This window comes from Lycorma delicatula, chromosome 2, assembly GCF_047948215.1.
Source record: "Lycorma delicatula isolate Av1 chromosome 2, ASM4794821v1, whole genome shotgun sequence".
NCBI lineage: Eukaryota > Metazoa > Arthropoda > Insecta > Hemiptera > Fulgoridae > Lycorma > Lycorma delicatula.
The window spans coordinates 187105296-187127151 of NC_134456.1; the positions used below are offsets into that span (position 1 = coordinate 187105296).

At 28.7% G+C, this 21856-nt stretch overlaps 1 protein-coding gene across 1 annotated transcript in view; it reads left to right on the forward strand.

Annotated features, from left to right (window-relative positions):
• The first annotated feature begins 3486 nt into the window (after positions 1-3486).
• The window catches only part of LOC142320336 (epidermal growth factor-like protein 8), a 41936-nt gene continuing 23566 nt past the window's right edge, over positions 3487-21856 (forward strand). The window contains exons 1-2 of the mRNA XM_075358042.1: positions 3487-3655; positions 16739-16813. Coding sequence (XP_075214157.1) covers positions 16740-16813 — 74 coding nt within the window. The 5' untranslated portion in view covers positions 3487-3655; position 16739. The remainder of the gene's footprint in view (positions 3656-16738; positions 16814-21856) is intronic.

Genomic DNA, 21856 nt, shown 5'->3' on the forward strand with positions numbered 1-21856 from the left:
CTTCCCTGAATATGCTAATTCTGTCTTTATACTTAGCAAAAAACAATTCTCACTTTAAAAAAAAAAAAAAAACTTGTCAACCAAAACAAATTAAATGCAGTTCTTTGCCGTTTTTATTCAAATATTGTACTGTTTAAACGTATTTGTAAAAATGCTTAATCTCTGATCTGATTAAGCACGAATTAGATTAGGCATCCGTTTATAAACGATACGGATATATTATTTTCCGTATCATTTAAAAACATGTCTGTGATTTGCCCCGTACCATACAGAACTTTGTACTTGCATTTTCCTTTATCACGTAGTCGACTATATTCTTATAACTACTTCCGCTGCTGTTTGTTGATTGTTCATTCTACAGAACAGAATTCAGATTTAAACGAAATATTGTTAATTTCTTTTAGTTCATCAATCGCTACGGTCATTAATTAACTATCAATAGCTCTAAATGTTATGAAGTGAAACTTATCCAGATTTCTGTAACATAGGTGATCTACGGGAATTGGTTTCTTAACAGCTTCAGTCGTTGGAATTCTTATTAACAACTATCAATTTCCAGAATGTTATTACCTGTCGGAATTATCAAGATTGTTAACGGAATTATCAGATTGTAGGTTTTCAAATAATTGGTATTACAATGAATGCTAACATGGGGTATTAAAATGTACCTAGTCAAAAAATATCTCTTCATGTTTTTCAAGGAAGGATATTTTTGAAAAGTATTTCAAGACTAAAAACCATAAATCTTTTATTAGATTTATTTGGTAAGGAATCCATTTTTCACATAATTCTTTTACTGTACTTTCAGGAGTACATACATTCGAAAGGTTTCCAAGTATGTAGTTTTTTATAAATTATAAAAAAACTATCCAGTATTTTAGTGACAATTTTCTCGCATCAATATATGAAAAAAATTCATAGACTAGGTCCGGAAACGCTAAGTTTTCACTCGTACGATTTCAAACAAAAGAAATACAGAGGAAACAACCGTAAAATTCACTAATGGAAAAATTTGAAGAAATACAGTACTATTTCGTTAGATTGTATTTCTTTCATTATAATTTTCTCCGAATGAATTTCGGAAAGAATTTGAAATTTTCATAGAAAATTATAAAACCAAACGAATTTAAAAATTAGCATGAAAGGACGAAGTGGATAAATGAGACGTTTGAGCAAGATAAATCTAGGAAAGAAAAGTAAGAAAAGTGTAGGAAAAAAATGCCTAGTTTACTCGTTAATGATATACCTCTTAGTCGATCTGTCTCTTTTACGTTACCGTCTTCTCTTTTTTATAAATAATGTTGTGAATTGTGTGGTTTCAGTCACATTCAAAGTGTTTTCTCATGTCTCTTAATTTAACTCGTATAATTTTTTTTAGAGGTAGCCTTTAGTTTTATGCCGTAATCTATGATGTATGATCTAAATCAAATTTTGTCTTCATAATCCAGTATCTACTGTGGTAATAATTACCTGAAGTTTCTTGGGATCATTACCGTGTCCGTATGACCTCTTATGTGAAGGTCGTGACCGCGAGTGGTCATTGACATGCGGCTGTGTGACCTCAAGTAAGGCTTGATTTCATCAGCTCGTGTCCACTGGCAAGGACTGCCTGAAGTCCGTTGAGGTCATTACTGTGATTCCATCCTTACGACTGCTGCACTTAATTGTCTTAGAAGATCTGAACTATTGTCTCAATCACTCCTTTGTGTAACTTGATTCTCCTGTCATCTGTTACCTGAATCTCTGGTAAACTTTTCCAAAGTATAATTTTCGTGATAGTCTTGAGGACAACTGTTCAACAGTAACGATGAAGTGGAGTATGCAATAAGAATAAAAAATAAAATTACTTTACACAAATCGTTTCGAATTGCAGTTTGAAAAAAAAACAATTCAATAATTTTAATACTGCTGGGTTGCAGTGTTTGTCAGAGTATTTACTTAATTGAAACTGGCAATATTCTGTAACTGTTTTTTGATTATGTTAGTCATCAATTTTCTATTGTTCTCTTTTCAATAAAATTTCGCACACAAATATTTTTTTATGTACTGGCATAAATCAAACGAGAAAGAATAGATTCTAAAGAAAAAGAATTTTATTAATTTTTTCTACGTAATATTTAACGATAGAGATTCCCTAAAACGATCTTGATTTTGGACTTTAATTAATTTTATGAGGCACCTAATGATATTTTTTCAAGTTTAAAATTTTATTGTTTGTCTCTAAGGTATAACGGTTTTCGGGGAAAAAAGTCGGGGTTTTTCTGATATGCGTCCGGCACTCTTTTTTTTGTTATTTCTCATGGATTTACATAAAAGTATGATATAATATGGTTTACATCTAAAAATATGATATAATATTGTTTAAATAATCGTATTTAATGATTATATAATGTGTAAAACTGTTACCTGTGTTGTCCTGTACGGCTTACAGAAAAGACAGCGATCTGGTATTGTCTATTTGTACGCAAAGTTAATAAATCGTTGTTCTGTGCACAAAAATACCTGCTTAATAATATTCCGTTATTCGAAGTATTGTCTAGGTTAGCTTTAATTAGTTAAGTGTCTAGAATTATTAAATGTATGAGTTGAATGTGAAGCGTAGTTTTTACTTTATAGATTACTTTTCTCCGTACGGTAAGTCTGCTTTCGGATGACCTAATTATAAAATGATAAATAAAAGTTTGCATTTTGTTAATATTCTACTAGTCTATGTTTCTTTGTGAACTTGAGGTGATGTCTCGTTAGCTGCGTGTAACTGTACTCTATAAACCTTTGTTGAAAATCTGTCACGAGTGATACGACTTTATGAACTAAAATTTGTCTTGCTTTAATGTAAACTAGTAGTGTCCGAGTGAAAAAATGCTAGCCTTATGTTCGGATGGTCGTAACTTTCAATCTCAACGAATATGTAGAAAAAAACAACAATTTATAAATAATGCATAAAAAATGAATTCGAGCGCATAAAAGAAAATGCCAAAAATGTCAAAACAGAAGTTAAAAATAAGGATAATAAATTTCAATAAACTCTTTTTTAACGGTTGCCTAAATTAAAAAAGAAAGCGTTCTAAATATCAACGTGCAAGTCTTTTGACCTGGTGTTCGCAGATATGAGTGACCGATGGAGTAGTTCAAAAATTCATTTGATAAACATTAAAAAATGTGTACTTTTAAATTAACACCGCGTGGTAAGATTTCTGTAACCGAGTCGCATTATATTTAGCCCAAATTACCGGTTCAGATACACAGGTAAATATTCAATACTATTTAACTAATTTATTCTCTCGTAATTCATACTGTATTTATTCGTGAAGTTATCGATGTACGGTAATAAGTAAATGACATATAATTTATTCAGTAATTGCCCCTTCAATTAAGACCTCATGTCTAAGCAGCAAATCTTACTGCCACATGCCTTGTCGCAAGTTACGACGCCGAAGGGTAGGTCAGGTTGTCGGCTTCGGTATGTGGGCGAGGGAAGGAGGTAAACATTGCAGCAGCGCGCACGATTCACGCGTCCTGTCGGCCGACCGAGCAGTCAGTCGCTTTTTACCAGACTTCTGGTTCTGTCTGGGATTCTACGCACGCGTATTCACGTACAACGCATACTTTGGCAAGCTAAATACGCTTCGGTAGTCTTCGGATTCTTGTTTTTTGAGTAAGTCAAACAAAAACCGTATTATTTATACTATTCTAAGAATAGAGGATAACGTAAATTTACTTTCAGTTTCATTGTTTATAAAGCTTTTTTCTCTATTTCAATACATTTGATAATTAAGACTAGCAATTTTAAACTGGCATTTAGATCGGCAAATTTTGATGAATATTATTTATTTTGATTTTTTTGGAATATAAGTTCATTAAAATAAGGTTGTATAAAAGTTTTCATATTTTATTTAAATATGTATTTTTGTAGTCTATTTCAACTTTGTCTCATTATATAAAATGGAATATTATTTTTTCGCATTTAAGTGATTTAAAGATAAGTCAATAATGAAATGTAATTTTTCGAATTAAAGGATATTATATTAAAATCTATATTTATAGTAGCGAAGTCTTTCTGAATCTTTAAATATTTATGATATAACTGTATGCTATTTATTATCATTAAATTAGATTTAAATAAAATATCAATACTTTTATATTTCAATTTATGGTCCGAAAATATGTAATACAAAACAATTATTTCATTAAAAAATAAGTTTTACCAAGAAAGAACGAAAGATAATTTTTTTTATCGAATATGAAATATTTGGCATTTTGTTTCACTAATCATTCATATAATTTTAACTGAAATATTTTTACAAATCTTTCTTTATTTAAATTTTGTTTGAAACTAACTAACCCGGGTTTTAATAAGACAACATTTTTACAAGTGGTAGTAGCTTACTGTGTCTATTTTCAAACTTATGTACATAAAATTGAGACCTTTTCTAAAAGTAAAATACGGAAAGAATTAACGAAAGAAATACATGATTATTATGTTTATTAACGTTTTTAAAATTTGTTATTATTTAATTTCTTTCTAGTTGTAAATGACCCTTCAATTACGTATTGCCATTTCATTCATTTATACTTTTCTAAAATATATATATTTTTTTAATTGTTTAAATTCGGACTATATTTTTCCATACCCGGCCACTACCTACAGAAAGAAAACATCTGGATGTTGTTTATCGATGTTTTTTTTCTACAAAAATTTATAAGGTTAATAAGGGGGATGAGGATTAATTAATCCTCAGTTTACGATCATCCGGGCCCACAAACATGCGTTAAATTGTTAACAGATTATTGTATAGATTGTTATAAAAAAACTTAACAGCGAGCCAGCTGGCAACCATATTTGCTTATAATAAATCTTTCACACCGGTAATATATTCATCAATATCTGCAACATAACGATGTTTTATTGTCCAGACAACGTAGTTTGTTTTTCCATATCTATAGGTTTTTTCTTCATTTTATTAGCCCCAACCAAGTGCTTATGAAAGTAAGAATTTATTGTCTATTAGAAATCTTTTATTGTACATTCATGCATTAATAGAAAAAAGAAAACAAAATAAGAAAACGTAAATTTTTGTCTTAATTTAGAATCTGTTACCTGATTGCGGGGAAGCTGGAACGGAGTTGCGTTGTATAATATCTTTCTTTCTTACAAGCAGTAAGTGGATTCTGATAAATAAATAATGGGGCTGGTACTAATTTCTATGATAACTGGGTGAGGGCCTGACTAAGAACGTAAGAAAATTTATAAAAATTTTCTTTTCCAGAAAAAAAATATTAATAAATTTTACAAGATTTTGTCATAAAACTATTTGTAATTTTTCCATTTGAAAGATTTTCATTAGATGAGTTTTTGGATGAAAAAACCGAATCCTTAATAATAAAAAAAAAAAACACAAAAACACTACTTACTTTCTCTTTTAGTTATTAATTCAAGGTATGGAGTAAAAAGTGCGGAGAAACTAAGTATAACATTTTATTAGTTTTCTAACAAAATTATTGTAAACCTAGCTCTAAATTTTAATACAAACTTTGGGAAAGTGGCGTAGGTGAAGAATAACAATTATTTTTGAAAAAAAAGAGAAAAAAATAGGAACGGTATTTTACCCGTTATTTTTTCTTGAATCTGGCGCCATTTTTAGATACTAAGGCACTTCGAAATGCGCCCAATAGCCAGAAGTTCCGAAATTTATTATGAATATTTCAAATTGAAGTTTTTTCCGAGATGTACATAAATTTACAGTTTAGGTCTTCCATATAGCCAGATAATAGGAAATTTTAAATACAAATTTGATTTTTTATAATTCTGGTTTGACTTAGCATCATCTCAAGGATGTCTAACCATATCGAGCCAAAATTTAGTGCAAGCTTGTTTCTGTAATGAATCTTGGGAACCTGGGCTTTCAGTTCTTGAATCATTCGTTTGGGAAGAGGCATTCTATAAATCGATGCGATTTTCAGCATTTCGACAGAGAGTGAGAATATGAGTTTAACTGTGACACAGTAAAATTACATTGAATGCTCAATGCAATGCAAGTATCCTACAATATTAATTAGAAATAAAACTCAAAAAGGTCGCTTTGAGCCTTAATTTGAAAAACAATTCGTAATAACAGTCCCGTTTTTTACTCTGGACATGCAGATATGATACGCATATGATTCAAGAAGTGTGAGTGAGAGTGTATAGATTATTTCTTGACCTCAGCGAAAATGAAATAAGTTACGTCATATTGAGATGTTAAGAATAAGGGAGATGTTAGGCTGCCGTCAAAGATTCGTACGGGTTTACAATTTTAGGTAAAGAATAAAGAAAAAAAAGTAAAAGAAAAAACTTGACGATAAAGAGGTATATATGATTATAAAAACACGGATAAAGAAGTTTGGTAGAGGAAATTGTAAATGTAGATAGAAATGGAAGTAAACAAACTGCATTGAAACTTCAACCGACTAGTACGTAACCGAATAAAGAATGTGGTCATCGATTCAAAAACAGCACAAAACCCTTTTATGCTACTCGTTTTTAATTCGGTTTTGCTTCTACAGTTATTAACCATTCATTAGTTATTGTCAGTTTTATATGTTTTATTTTGATTAATAATTTCAGATCGTCAGAAGGACTGAGATTAATAAATCGTACATCAGTTGAAAATTTGATATTTATTCTTTCTTAAAATTATAATACTTAGAAAAAGTGTTCACATTGTGATACTAGTAATAAAAAGTGAATGTAGTAGACACCCAGTACGTTCTACAGTGCATCAGAATAAAAAAAGTTACACGAACTATATTGTTGCTCTGTATCATCGATTAAGTCTAAAGGTCAAAATTATAGTGTACATATAATCGCTAGGCAAAAATAAAAAAGTGATGGGATTTGTTTTTTTCGTTCAAAATTTGTAAACCTTTTTATTCGTCTACATACGTAGCTATTTTTTTTTTATACGAATGCAAATTAGCTTGACAGATCAGAATTCTGCCAATCTGACATTCGGTACCATCGGAACCGTCGTTTAAATAATTGAATAATGAATAAAGAGTAATGTAGTATATAATTGTGTAGTATATAATTGTAAAATTTATGTATCGTACTTTACAAAGAAAACCTCATTTGATGAAGAAAAAGGTATCCAAGAGAACATTCGGCTTCCAGACTGCTGTGGTATAAGTTGCAAAGCAAACGGGAAATAATAAATTTAAAAAAATTAACGGATTTTTTTCGGAATCCCCCCTCAAAAAAAAAAAACACTTAATTTTTTTACCAATGGGTCAAAAATCGATATATTTTTAATATCCAATAAGAATTAGGTGGGAATATGCATCTTTCAAAATAGCAGGAAATAACTAGCTGCCTGTACTGATCAAACTCCAAACTTGACCTACGCTCGTTAACCTCGACTAATTATCAGCAATGTTTTGATTATTTAAATAATAAATAATTGCAATGATTACTGAATTTATTATTTAAATATTCAAAACATTACTGTTAATTAGTAAGGTTAGCGATCGAAGCAAAGGTAGGTTAAGTTTGGTTAGATTATATTTATAAAATAAATAAATATAAATGGTTATAAGAATGGCAATACAAATGGTTATATCTGATTATTGTGTTATTTCTCCAACCTGGTTATTGTTAATATCAATATTTCTTGCTATTTTGAGTTACCTCCAGGTGAAAAACTTGCAAACTTTATTGGGTGATGAGGGGGAAGAAACGAAATACTGCCAATTTTGATTTTTTTGTTTTAAAACATGCATATTCCCACCTAATTCTTACTGGATATTAAAAATACATCGATTTCTGATCGATTGGTTAAAAAATTAAATGTTTTTTTGGGGGGAGGGATTCCGAAAAAGGTCCAAATTAACTTAAATAATTAGTTTACCGGGTAATGAAGTTAATTTTGCATAAGCAGTAAAACGGTGTTTAATTTCCGAATAACTCATTCCCAAATCTAAATACATGCCATACTAAATTACTTGAAGATAGATTTCGTATATTCTATACGTACTGCGTATTTAAACTGTTACAACTCGGAGGTTGATTTCTATTTCTATTTAAGGTTAATGTAGATTTTTTTAACTCTTCGGTGAATTTTGATCATACAACGGTAAACGTTTGTGACGTATATTGACGGATGCCATATATTTTCAGGTATGCTTGCAGTTAAAATAGAACCCACAGCTCAATGCAAATATCAGTATATGTAAAAAAAGATAAAACCATTTATAAAATATGTTTTACATCAAGAAAGTAATTTAATGTAACTGAAGTATTAGAATATCAGCAGTTAATATACATGAAGAAACATAATTCTAACATACTTTCAAATTACTTTTAATTTATTTAATTTTGTATATATATATATATATATATATATATATATATTTATATATTTACAAAAAAAATCTTTTTATCTAATAAAGAGCTATGAAATAATTTTATTCTGTAATCAGGAATACATAATCAATAAAAATAAATTAAAAAAGTCACAAAGTGAAGTTTTATTCGTGAGTTAAGAAAGTCATGTTTTGTAGATTAACAACACGGTATAATAATTATAATGAATTTATACCATGGCCATAAACATTAGTTTAACTTTAAAGATAAAGTGCGTTTTTCAGCAAACAGTAAAACAACACACACATCTTGATAGCTTTATTCGTTATATTTACTTTTAAATGAAATAATATTTTCTTTATTAACGGCATGAAACCGTAGGTAAATCAGTCATTAACTAACTATAAATTAAAATTTGATATGCATTTCACCTACCTCAATTGAAGTTATTAATCATTGGCCTTTTAAATTTGCTGTACAGTACTCTATTGTAATATAAATAAATGATTATCCTAATTATATTCTTGGTAAAATATGTGAGCCGAGTACAGAAAACGGAAAGACAAAAATAAGTTGCGGGTATATTTGGTCCAGAAGTGAACAATATTCAGAACAGGATTACATGATTCTCTATTTCTACACATTTGCGGTTATGAAGCAAGAACGCCACCTCGATAATTAAAATGAGATCGAAGGAAAGCTTTTGAAAGACAACCGTTGTGTTGTCAAGTACAAATTTACAAATGAAACTTAAATTTATTCACTAACGACCGATCTTGATAAATATGTAATATAATTTCTTGATAAAGTGAACTGTATTCAGTTTTGGGACACCTGCTTGTTGCTTAACAATAGGCTGTCAATCAAGGCTGTATCTGTCACGTCATAAAGATTAATATTTATTGCTTATATAAAAGGATATTTTAAGTTTAATGGAATAAATTCCTTTAGGGTGGAGTACGACAAGTTTTTTTGAATTTTAATGCGCTGGTATCCGTTTAATAACAACGTGAATTAAAGCGTATACAAATATAAAATAGATATTACTTTTTTACTTGCCATATCTTGGAAAGTTTTCTTTATCGAGAATTACATTTATGTTTTTCAAATCAGGCGCGTTTCTTTATATATCTACAAAAATTATCCTTAAGAAAACTTACTAATACAAGGCATAACGTAATCTTTATACATTATTACTTGTAAAAGTTTAGAAAGCTCAGTTGATGGGCATGGGTTGCTGGATCCGCGACTGGGTTCTTCTTACCTACGATATCTGTCATCGTACTGTCGACGGTACTCTATCCCCTCCACTGAACTGTTAGTAGCGGCAACCTATTTTAGATACTCCAGGTAGAACTACTGCGCATATTTGGGTTACCACTTGTTTTCGGTTCAATGTTATGAGGGTCATTTGTATAAAAAAAAAACGAAGTTTGATATCTACAGTTTGATAAAGGTTGAACTTTACATTAAATAGAATCCGATAGTTAAGCATTTCGCGTATTATGTAACAGTAGTCTGTCATCGCATTATGTTTGCCGCCTGCACTTTATATAGAGTTAATTAGTCTGTTAAATTCAGCAAGCACTTACATAACTGATGCTATTAAAGTATTTATGTACCTTCATTTCTGTACGACTCGACATGATCGACCGTATAACAGAAATAACATTTCAACTAGTTAAAATTATATATTTGTTTTATATATAAACTGGAGTATGTTAGGTTGGCTATCATATTGTAACAAGACCGGTATAACGGACTTGAGTAACGGATTCCTGCAAATTAAGAAGAAAGTAGTAGAAAATACAATAATGGGAAGAATCCAGAAAGGGATTAAAAAAAATCCTTTTTCTAAGGCTAACAGGTCCGTTTAACAATCGTTCTTTGTAATACTGCCCGCTGACGCACCTACGACACATGTTCCATGAAAAGAATTACCGATCAGGGTAGGAAAGTATGGGAAAATGTCTCTGAAGATCATTCTTATGCTTCAACTTGGCTCTGGTTCTACAGGTAAAGAGGATAGCAGTATAAATACTCCAGGGAAGACGAGTTGAGTCAGTTTTGATGAAGCGAGTAAGTACTTCGCGAAGAGTTTAAGCGAGCAGTTATTATGCAAGTCAGTGAAGGAGCGAATATTTAGTGTGTACAAGTTCCAAACTATTAAGGTGACGTCACAAGTAATTCCGCTGAGGACAGTGGAGGATGTAGGAAGTGGTTTTGGTGAATTACTATAGACATTTAGTGAAAGGGATAAGTGTTACAGTCATTCATAAACAATAGGGTCATTTATTTGGTGAACAGGAAAGGTATTTGCGCGAAAGAATCATAGACTTATCTATCATACTTCGTAGTAATACAATACCAGTCTTTGGAAGTATAAATATTAGCGGTCATAATATTTTTTGTAAACCGAACTGAATTCTGGTTATGATTTTACTTCCTGTAAATAAATCCTGACCTTACTTTAAATTCTATTTTGTGTGTAATTATTGTTTATTATTATTATTGTAACAGTTTTGTTATTGTTATTATTCTTATTATTACTGTTTGTTATTATCGATTATTATTATTGTCGTTTTTATTATTACTGATTTGTCTTATTTTATTTACCTTCTACATTAATAAACTAATAAATTGCAATTATATAAACATAAATCCTGATCGAGCCGCGAACACGTGACAGCATAGTTTATTAAATAACATTTTTCATATTAATATAACACTATATTTTTTTTTATTATGTTTGAAACTTTTCTTTTTTCTGTTTAGCTTCCAGGAATTACCGGTTCAGTGTGAAACTAATCACCTGCAACTTAACTCTTTCTCCATAATTATTTTTCATTGCAACATGGAAGCATTTAAGAAATATTATATAAATAAAAACGATTATAAATGTTATAAAAAAAATTATTGGTTTTGTTTTAACAATTAAAACTTCTGCACTTGTAGTTCGTGTAAACGGGTCGAAGTAATCCGTTGAATATGTACAAGAGTCACGGATTTCTTAAATAATATGAATTAATAACTAAAAATGTATAAAAAACTTTGCTTAAAAATGAATAACAACGTTTCGTTTCAAAACGTCGGAATCATCTTTCTTCAGTAAGAAGTTTGAGGAGATCGTGTTCAGCTGTTAATGATAAAAAAAAGAAAATCCTTTTATAAGTAGGCTAAGAAGTATTTTTTCTCATACAAATTTAATTTCATTACAATCTACTTTAATTTACTACTATAACATTTTTATACAATTTTAGTGCGCTCTAATCTTTATATATATGTATATATATATATATATATATATATATATATATATATTTCTTGTGTGCGTGTGTATGAAACTGAACTCCTCCTAAACGGCTGGACCGATTTTGATGAAATTTTTGTGTGTGTTCAAGGGGATTCGAGAATGGTTTAGATTCACAATTTGAAACGATAGAAGATTTTTTTTTTTAATTTTTTTATTTATGTGTTGTTGATCTTGAGATGGTAAGGTTCACAATTGGATCCAGTAGGCAGCACTGCGATCGCATTTAGAATTGCGCGCTTATTGAGAATATTATATTATATTATTATTTATTGAAATAACGTTTTAAAGTTTAATTAAAAAATGTACATTAGTATTGAAGTGAGTATTTTACATGATTTTTCGTGAATTTTAATGATGTATACACTTGCATTCAATAACAATCAACTTAACCTACAAATTTAAATTGTTAGTTTTCATTTGATTCTATGCAACTTATGAAGTATTGAACGGAACTTTGAAAATAAAAATGTAAGTTTGTAAAATAAATTATAACATTTATAAAATTAAAATATAAGTTACTTATAACAATTATAGTTTAAAGTATATTTAAAAAAATGAATTTATCATGTTTTAGCTGATTAATTTTATAAAAAGTTTTCTAAAATTATTTTTATTTACAATTATCTAAAATTTGGTAAAATAGACGTTAAAATAAAGAATGAGAAAAATGATAAAAATTTCTACTAAAATTTTAACTACGTTGCTTTTTTACAGTGCTTTACGTTTTTTATTAATTGATTAATTAAACTGTTACATGGTTATGAAACATCAAAATTATTAAATTAAAAAAAATATGTAGGAGGTACTTTTTTAGAATGATGTTAAGTGAAAATTAGCAGTAATGTGGATGAAAATTTATTAATTACACTAATTATTAATTTTTCAACGTTTCGATTTTTTAATTCAATTTTCATCGGACATCTCAATATTTAGTGAAAATAAATATTACCCATACTACACATAATCACTCAATAAACCCATTACAATAATACAACAATCACAAACTGATAATATCATACTAATAGTCATTTTAATGAAATTTCGAACACATTCCTACTAATTTTAACTTAAATAAGTTTCTTATATTTATGTGTTGTGAATTTATTACAGAATAATGCCGCGTCAGGACAACGTTTGTCGGGTCCACTAGTATCGATATAAATTGAGATAGCTTTCTATTTCTAAAATTTAATGTAAAAAAATTGAATCAAAGAGCAAATTGATCAATTTGAATATTTTAACTTTCTTTACTATATTCGTATACATATGAATCAGTTAAATTTTGTGTTAAAACTTATCTCATTAAGTTCAGTCCTGATTGACTGCTGCTTATTTTTTGAACCCTCGATTATCTGTAATCTTCTTTCTTTGATTTCTAGTGTTACGTTACGGTACAATGTTATGGAGCTATATTACAATGTTATTAACTGTAATATATTATTAATGTATGTAATGTGTATATTAGCAATATTATGGAGTTGTATTACAGTGTTATGGAGCTCCATTAAGTACCCGTAAAAATTGTTAATTAGTCGGAACTAGAGATACAATGAAATTTTTTATTTTTTGATTTTTTATCAGTTTATATATTGAATAAAAATTAGTTGATGAGTTGTTCAATTTGCTTATTATGTTACATTTATAACCTATCTATATATATATAAAAATGTTAAGTTCGTTTGTGTACGGCTTCAAAAACTCAAAATGTTCTGCACCGATTGAGCTCAAATTTTAGCACGATATATAACCCGCATCAAAGATTATTTTCATGTATTTTTAATAAATCTATCTATCTATTTTTAATTTGTACATTTTTCATTTGAAAATGTAAACAAAGGAAAACCAATCAGATCACTGCAAGATGGCCGCTGTCAAACACAACGACCAAATTTCTTTGAATCATATTTAACAGCTAAAACATCTCTATTTTATTAAAATAAAATAAAAAAAACGCCAAAACAAAAAGAAAAGCCACCAAGAAGGACAAACGCAGTTGGTGATGATATGAATGATTTATAGCGTATGAAAATGCCATGCCTGACCGGGATTCCAACTTGGAACCACCGGATTAAAGTCCGAGACGTTACCACTCGCGCCATGGAGGCCGGCAAACATATTCGTTAGGAGCCGAATAAAAACACGACTTACCAATATGGCGTTGTATGTCAAACCAATTTTATACGGACTATAATTACTTTTAATACGCGAAACCCTTTGCAATGATTGAACATTAACTTAAACCTCTTCAAAAATTATTCCTTTTAAACTAAATCACATTTTGATATCATTGTTTTTCTATAACACGGCTGGAATTCTTTTCGTTTAATGATAAGAAGTGTTGTCGAAGACAATAACCGCATTCTCTTCCAAAGGACATAATACACCGCTAAACTATTTCTAAATAATTCAAATTCGTGTAATTTTTTAAGAATCGCGTTTTTATCAAAATCTCAACTTTTTCTCAATTGACCTGCGGGGGTTTTTTTTTTTGGTAATTCATTAGTAGATTTATACTCGAGAATCACGTTGTTCACTGAAGCAGCACAACTTCTACTTACGTTAGCAGTTTATTAACATCTGAAATCAACGTCGTTTGATTATTCTGTAATTTGTAAGCATTACTCTGCTTTTGTAAGCATTTAAAATGATGTGTTTTTTCGCACGACTTAAGGGCTTTTTTTCGCAGCCCACAAATCTTTATATATAAAAATGTTAAGTTCGTTTGTGTACGCTTCAAAAACTCAAAATGTTCTGCACCGATTGAGCTCAAATTTTATAACGATATATAACCCGCATCAAAGATTGTTTTTATCTATTTTTCGCATCAGTCACATACCCGCGACCGCGAGAAAACAGTTTTTTAACGGTCAGGTGTGTACCAGTGACCGCGCCATCTGCCGGAAGCGAGGGGAACACTCGCCATACTAGCTAACGACAACCGTAGTCACATGTGAAGCAATACCTGTTCCCAATTACATTGTTTATTAACAAAAAAAAAAACCTATCCACTTGCATCTGATTCAGATTATTATACAATCTGAATTAAATATTCACTTTAATCGAGGTACTTTTGTGTGATCGTGTCGTGATTGAGCTGCGCCTTTCACCAAGCTCTGAATTTATTAGAAAACGACCAACAGTGGGATATATGTATTAATGACGCGTGCAACACTGCACATCCAAACCAAATTCGCGCATTATTCGCAGTTATATTGACCGCTTGCTTCCCTTCATCTCCTACAGAGTTATGGGAAAGATATCGATCGCATATGGCTGAGAATATTTTGCATAGAGTACGCCTAGAAAATACCAATATGACCATGGAATTTACAGAAGGCATTTACAACGAAGCATTGATAAATATTGAAGACAAGTCCTTAGCTATTGCAAATAAAGTTCTTAGTCAATTGGGAATGCCAGCACCCACCCGAGCTGCGATTGCTTCATTTGATGTGGATTTACGCCGTGAATAGAGTTACAACATTGGTGATCTTCAGTCATATGTCCAATCAAACATTCCCAAATTAACGCGTGAACAGAAAGGCATTTATGATCGCATAATGCAAATGATAAATGACGGAGTTGGGGGGACCTTCTTTTTGGATGCGCCAGGAGGAACTGGGAAAAGATTCCTAGATTGATTCTAGCAACGGTTCGATAAAAAATGACAATTATCCTGTTGCGGAATATTAATCAGCCAAAACTCTGCAACGGCATGCGACATGCAGTTAAGAAATTGACGAATAACGTAGTGAAAGCAACGATTTTAACGGGGCCTTTCAAAGGTGAAGATGTCCTCATTCCTCGAATACCCATTATCCCGACCGATACACCATTTTAATTTAAAAGATTGCAATTCCCAATTCGATTGGCATTTGCAATCACAAACAATATAGCTCAAGGTCAATCTTTAGAATTGTGTAGTTTAGATTTAGATGCGGATTGCATCTCACATGGGAAACTGTATGTTGCGTGTTCCCGAGTCGGCAAGCCAGCAGAAAAACAAATAATATTGTATATCCACAAGTATTGCAAAATTAAACTTTTATGAAACGTATGCTTTGTTTTGTTTCTCATTTCTCATCCATGCAACCACAATGTGCCACAGCGAAGCGTGGCAGGTAGAGCTAGTATATATATATAAGATGAACATAGGTTAGTAAATTGCATAAATTAACGACTATAATAAAAATGAATCTAAGTTTGACAGTGATTAAATATTCTTATAATAATAATAAGAAACATATTTTTAATTCAATTTGAAACAATTAATTAATTATTTTAATAAATTTTAGTGACTGAATGATAAATTGTTGCTGACAATCTATTTAGTTTTTACTTGTCCTTTTCTTCTTTTAGTCAACTGTCGACCAATTTCCTATGTTTGATAAGTACACAAAATTACGTGGGCGATTCTAGTTATAAATCACTGGTAAATTTCCTTTTTTTTTATTACTTCTTAAAAAATATAAATTTGTCAGCTAAGTTGGATTAAATAATTAAAATATGACTATAAAAAAAATTAAACATTTCTTCAAGTGATATTTAATCTTAAAAGAAGTGCACCTAAAAAATAAAATTGTCTTTAATTTTAACAAAATGTTATTTAAATAACTTATTAAAAATTATTACAAAATAACATCCATCTTAAATACAGTTGTCATATTATCATAACATATGGAATTTATGAAACCGTATCAAATGTAACGAACACGGTACCTTACGAAATAGAAAAAATCCGATCGATTCAATGAGTAATTAAAAAATAAAATCCACTTGCTTTTTAAGATTTTGAAAGTGGTTAATTATATTTTCAATTTTTATAAAAAAAACTCATTTACTTCTAATCAATAAACTTTTAACCTTAATAGGTTAATTAATTAAGGTTTTATAAATAGTACTATGGAGGAGTTTTGGTTGTTTTATCTTGATTTATTAAAGTTAAAATTTATAATTCTTTCTATGTGATTAGGATAAGGACGTTTTTCTCAGGTAAATAAATTTTTATTTTTCTTTCCTTTCATATTGTAAGTGAAAATAATCTATTTATATATTTTTTTCATAAATGTTATTTATTAAATTTTTAGAATGCAAGAGATATTTGTAATTATTCTTTTCCTTTGTGGAATTTATGGAGAACCTTATACCAGATTTCATTCAGGGTAAGTGGATCACATTTTTATTATACTGTAAATTGTTGGATTTAATTATATGTATATGCATATATATATTTAAGTATGAGATATAATGATATAATGTTATAAGATTATATTTAATTACAGTTTTTATATTTTTAAATAAAAATTAACTAATCTTAAAAAAAGATCTTATCTTACTTTTGTGTTTTAGCGTACTGTTCATTGAAACGTATATCTTTTCAACGGAGAAACAGTTTTCGAGGGGCTTAGAAATTTTATTTAGAAACAAAAAATTATTTAATTTTATTTAATGCGTTAGAACTTATTTTAATTTTTTTCTCTAATAATATATCTAATAATATCACTAGTTTTGAAAATGGTGAGAAAAGGCTATACTTTTTTTAAACAAAGACGAGAAAAATGTATAAATCTGCTTTTAAAATGCGTTCTTTTCTCTAAAAATGATTTGAATATATTTTTGTTGAAATCAATTGTTTATAACTAAACAATTGAATATAAGATGGTTAAAAAATAATTCTCCTTGTTCTAATTGAGGAAAAAAGTATAAATAAAAAAATAAAGGAAAATAAACTGCTTAAAAACAATTTTAAAACGTTTAGATTTGTTTCAATACACATTACGAGTTATTTTTGGCTGTTAGTTTATTCACTATTTACGTAGACGTGTAAATTCTAAATACTTCTATTACATTTAGTAAGATTTATTCTTATAAACACGAAGTGAAATTTAACTAATAAAAATATCAGGTAATAAACATTTTTATTAAGTTAAAGTTTAATATTAAAAATTTAATCTATTTTCTGATTCTTATTCCGTTCAATTTGTCTTAGTATTATTTTGCACTAAAAAAAATTAGTTTTTCATTAAACATATTTTGTGAATGTATGGGTGGCTAATAGTATTTATCCGTTAGAATAATAATACTTTACGATAGCGTAAGCAAATTTATCTTACTTTTCAATGCAACCTATTATTAAATAAATAAATGAAAAATATTGCCACTAGGTGGAAGCCATTTTTCAGGTCTATATTTCACGTTGTTCCATAGCTGTAGATAATTACAATGGTAGAGGCCTAAATGTATAGATAATTTAGAACTTATGAAAGAAATATAAATGCGGTAATATCTGATCGCAATATTTATTAAATTTTCGTTCTTATTTTATGATAGTAGGTCGAAAAATAATCTCGTTTATTTTAAAAGAGTATAATTTTTTTTTAGAATGTGTATAATTGCTTACATGGTGGTCCATTTTCGGTACCAAGAGTTTTATGAACTTTTTCACCGACTTGCTTAACTCTGTATAACCCAGAGAATTCCATCGCTAACTGATGTCGGTCACGCAATATATTAACAAATTTTGCGCATATTTTTCAAAATTATTTTGCCTAAGGTTTCTTTTTTAAAATTTTGATGGTTTGTCGGTATGATAATTATTTTTTTTTTTTAAGAAACTTTGAATTTAATGCGTACCTACTTACATTATTTTATTCGTAAACAGATGAACAGATTGTAGTTAATAATATCTTGCTTATTATTTATTTATTTCTTATTATAATAAACAACGAATTAACAAGCATTTCACTTCGTAGACATCTTCCGCCTTCGTATTTCATTACGCCTTCTGTGGTGGCAATTTAACAAGCACGTTATTCCCACGCTTAAATTCTACCTACTTGTGTTATACTAGGTGAAAAAAATAATTGGCTAAATTTTAAAGATTAGTTTTCGATAATAAAATATTAATATATACTTTACTGTTTTCAGTGTATCTATTAAATATGATCCGTTCACTAAATGAACGTGTACGAATGATTACTAGCCAACCTTGAGGCTATCTATCTACGATGTTAATAAACAGAGCAGGCAATTGTAAAAGTGTTCACAATCGTACGTCTGATGTGGATGGAATTATTAAAACTAATCAGTTGTCAAAACAAAAGAGCAATTTAATTTATTAATGAATAATTAATATGATTTCAGGAATTACAAATTTGATTAATAAAAATAAATAGGAGATGAAAAAGTGAAAATGATGCAGAATTAAACTATTGCTATTTCATTTAATTACTGTTATTTTTATGCAGTATGAATTACATTCATTTGTCATTTTTTTGTTTATTAATTTTATATTTTATGATGTTGCTCTAACAAAATTTTCTCATAGTTTGGAGTGATCCTTTTAAGTAATTGATATAAAGTTTCTTTATTGTGTGGACTCTAAAGCAATATAACTATCCATTCTTCATGGTATGTATAATATTTAAAAATATAAACATTTTTAATAAATAAAAAAAATAAACCAAATTTTATAAAAAAAAAGTATTCAATAACTTACTTCAAAACACTTTCAGTCATTTTTCTGGCTATTTTTAGTGACCTATTTATACTGGTCCTTACATTGGCATCAACTGATACTATGCTGGCAGTTTTTTTAATTTAATTATTAGACAGGTGCTTAGAATGTGATTGAAAGGTATGTGGAATTTGTTAGTTAAGTATACCTGGTGTGTTTGTTTATTTTATCATCTTCAAATATGTTGTCATTTTTTGTGTATGCTTAAAACATGAAGGTTGTTATGGTCAATATTGGTGGATTTAAGATTTTTATCTACGGGATGGGTGGCAGTTTTTGATATTATTTTACTGCAGAGGGCTTTCAAGAGTTCATTACATCTTTGTTTAAAGCTATATATACAGCGTAGAACTTTTGCAGCAGAACAGTTAATTTTATATATTCCAGGCCCATTGTGTTTGAAGATTATGTTTGAATGTAACTATTGGTTTTGATTCTGAAGACAACATATCCAGATATTTTAAATTTGTGAATTATTTTTTTGCAGTCTTTGTTTATAATAATGTAATGCATTTTGGTTCTATTTATCTTTGTTTTTATTTAATTTTGTATAGAACTGGAGTTACATCTGTTTGTGAGTGCTAAATATTTTATAATGTTAACTTTGATGTTGATCTTCAGGAGTTATGGGTATTATGAGTAGTCTGTGGATCATGATACTTATGAAAGGACAGTGTAAGTGAAGTTGGATGGCTTGAGGCGTTAATAATATTGTCATTCACGTTCTTTATGTTTTATACTGAAAATTATAAAAGGTTAATGTGGAAAAGTGTTTTTATACAAAACAATATTACCATCAATGTAACATATTCATAATACTTTAGTCTGCGATTCTTGTTTTCTACATTTTGTTGGCAGGCTCTTTTTTGTATTAAGAATAATATAAAGAAAAGAGACTAAATATTTTACTTAAAGATTAGTGAGGAATTTATAGAAAAAATAACAAATAATGTAATTCTGTAATGTTGGGTTATGTTGTGGAACATTTATTTTTTCTGTTCTTTCCTTACAAGGAATACTAAACCACTTATACCTTATTTGGTAACTAGTTAAAATGACAACTAATAAATGTGTGTACAGCCATTATGTTGTGAATGATTAAATAGTTCTGTAGTCCATTGTTATGCTGAGGCTATTTAAGGATTTTTTCATTTTTTTATGTTAAAAAAATTCACTATTATTTGATTATAAGATCCTTTGCCATTTCTTTGTAAAATTTGTTTAATCTTTTAATTTATTGTAAAATGTATCAAAATGAATTTATAGCATGCCAATAACAGACTTATAATATTAAGTAGAAATTAAGCATAATAAACATTATAATTAAGTTGCACTTAGGCCTCTTTTTGCTATCTAAATTATTATATATATTTTTTTTTGAGGCCTTTCATCTGGCATTTCAAATTGTACAATATATTTTATTCTTTAAGTTATAATCATTCATTATCATATTTTCTACTAATACTGGTATAAATAAATAAATCCTGTGTTCTGATCACTCAAACATATCCAACACAGTATAATTTACGTAAGATAAAAAGAGCTCTAGAGAAAAATTTTAAAACAGCAAAAATATTAAACGTAATTTGGATATATGATGAAATATCAACATTAGTACTGCTTAATAATTAATGGTAGAATTGCTATTTTAACAGTTGTAATGTTTGTAAAAATTACAGATTTCTTATTTTTTATAAGAAAATCAGATTAATTAGAAAGCAATAACTTGATGGTGGAAAAAAGAGTCCATACGATCCTAAACATGATTTTCATGTTCTAAATTATTTGTTCCCTAAATGAAATGTTTCCACTTTGTAAGGATAAAAACAGATGTGAGTAAAAGGTATTAAAAAAATTAAAAGTAATTTGTATTGTTTGTAGAAATAAAATTAAAATCAATATTTATGATTTGGTACTAAAACATTTCTGACTTTTAAGGGTTTAAGTCATTGATTATCAGCAAAAATGTTTAAAAATTTATTCTAGTTCATTCTAAAACCCTATACTATGTTAAAACTTTTAATAACTACAAAGGATGAGATAAATAATTATTAAAATGAATTTGTAAATATAAACCTAAAAAACTAATAAAAATCTAAAGCAGGATGTGCGTTTTGATTTTTTAATAATCAATATTAATAGATACAAAGACACTAGTAAAGATAAATATAGAAAAAAGAAATAAAACTTAAATAAAAGAAAAATTGACAAAAGAGAAATATACTAAAAAAAAGATTATTTCTTTCTATGTTTGTAAAATAAAAATAACTGCCGACTACAGTTTTTTTTAGGTAGTTCAAGTAGAAAGCAAACGGTTAGCCTAAATCAATTAATTCTCCTCTTGGTCTGGGTATGACAGCCAACTGATAAGAAGTAATAATACACACCCTTATAATAGGACAGGGGAAGATAAAACTGGCGAAATGAAAACTAGCGAATTGAAAACAGATATGACAAACTTTCAATTGTCATAGAAATATTTTCTGCGTTAAATAAAACTAGGAAAGAAACTGTTTAATGTTCCTAACATATAAAAACCTCACCTATAAAATAAAAAAAAAGTAGAATTCTAAAAAAGTATATTGATTCCATACTGTTTATTATTCAACAATGAATCTTCTCTATTGTTAACAATACATGTATCCAATCCCTGTTTATTACAAACTTTTTTTAAACTTTTGTTTCTAAT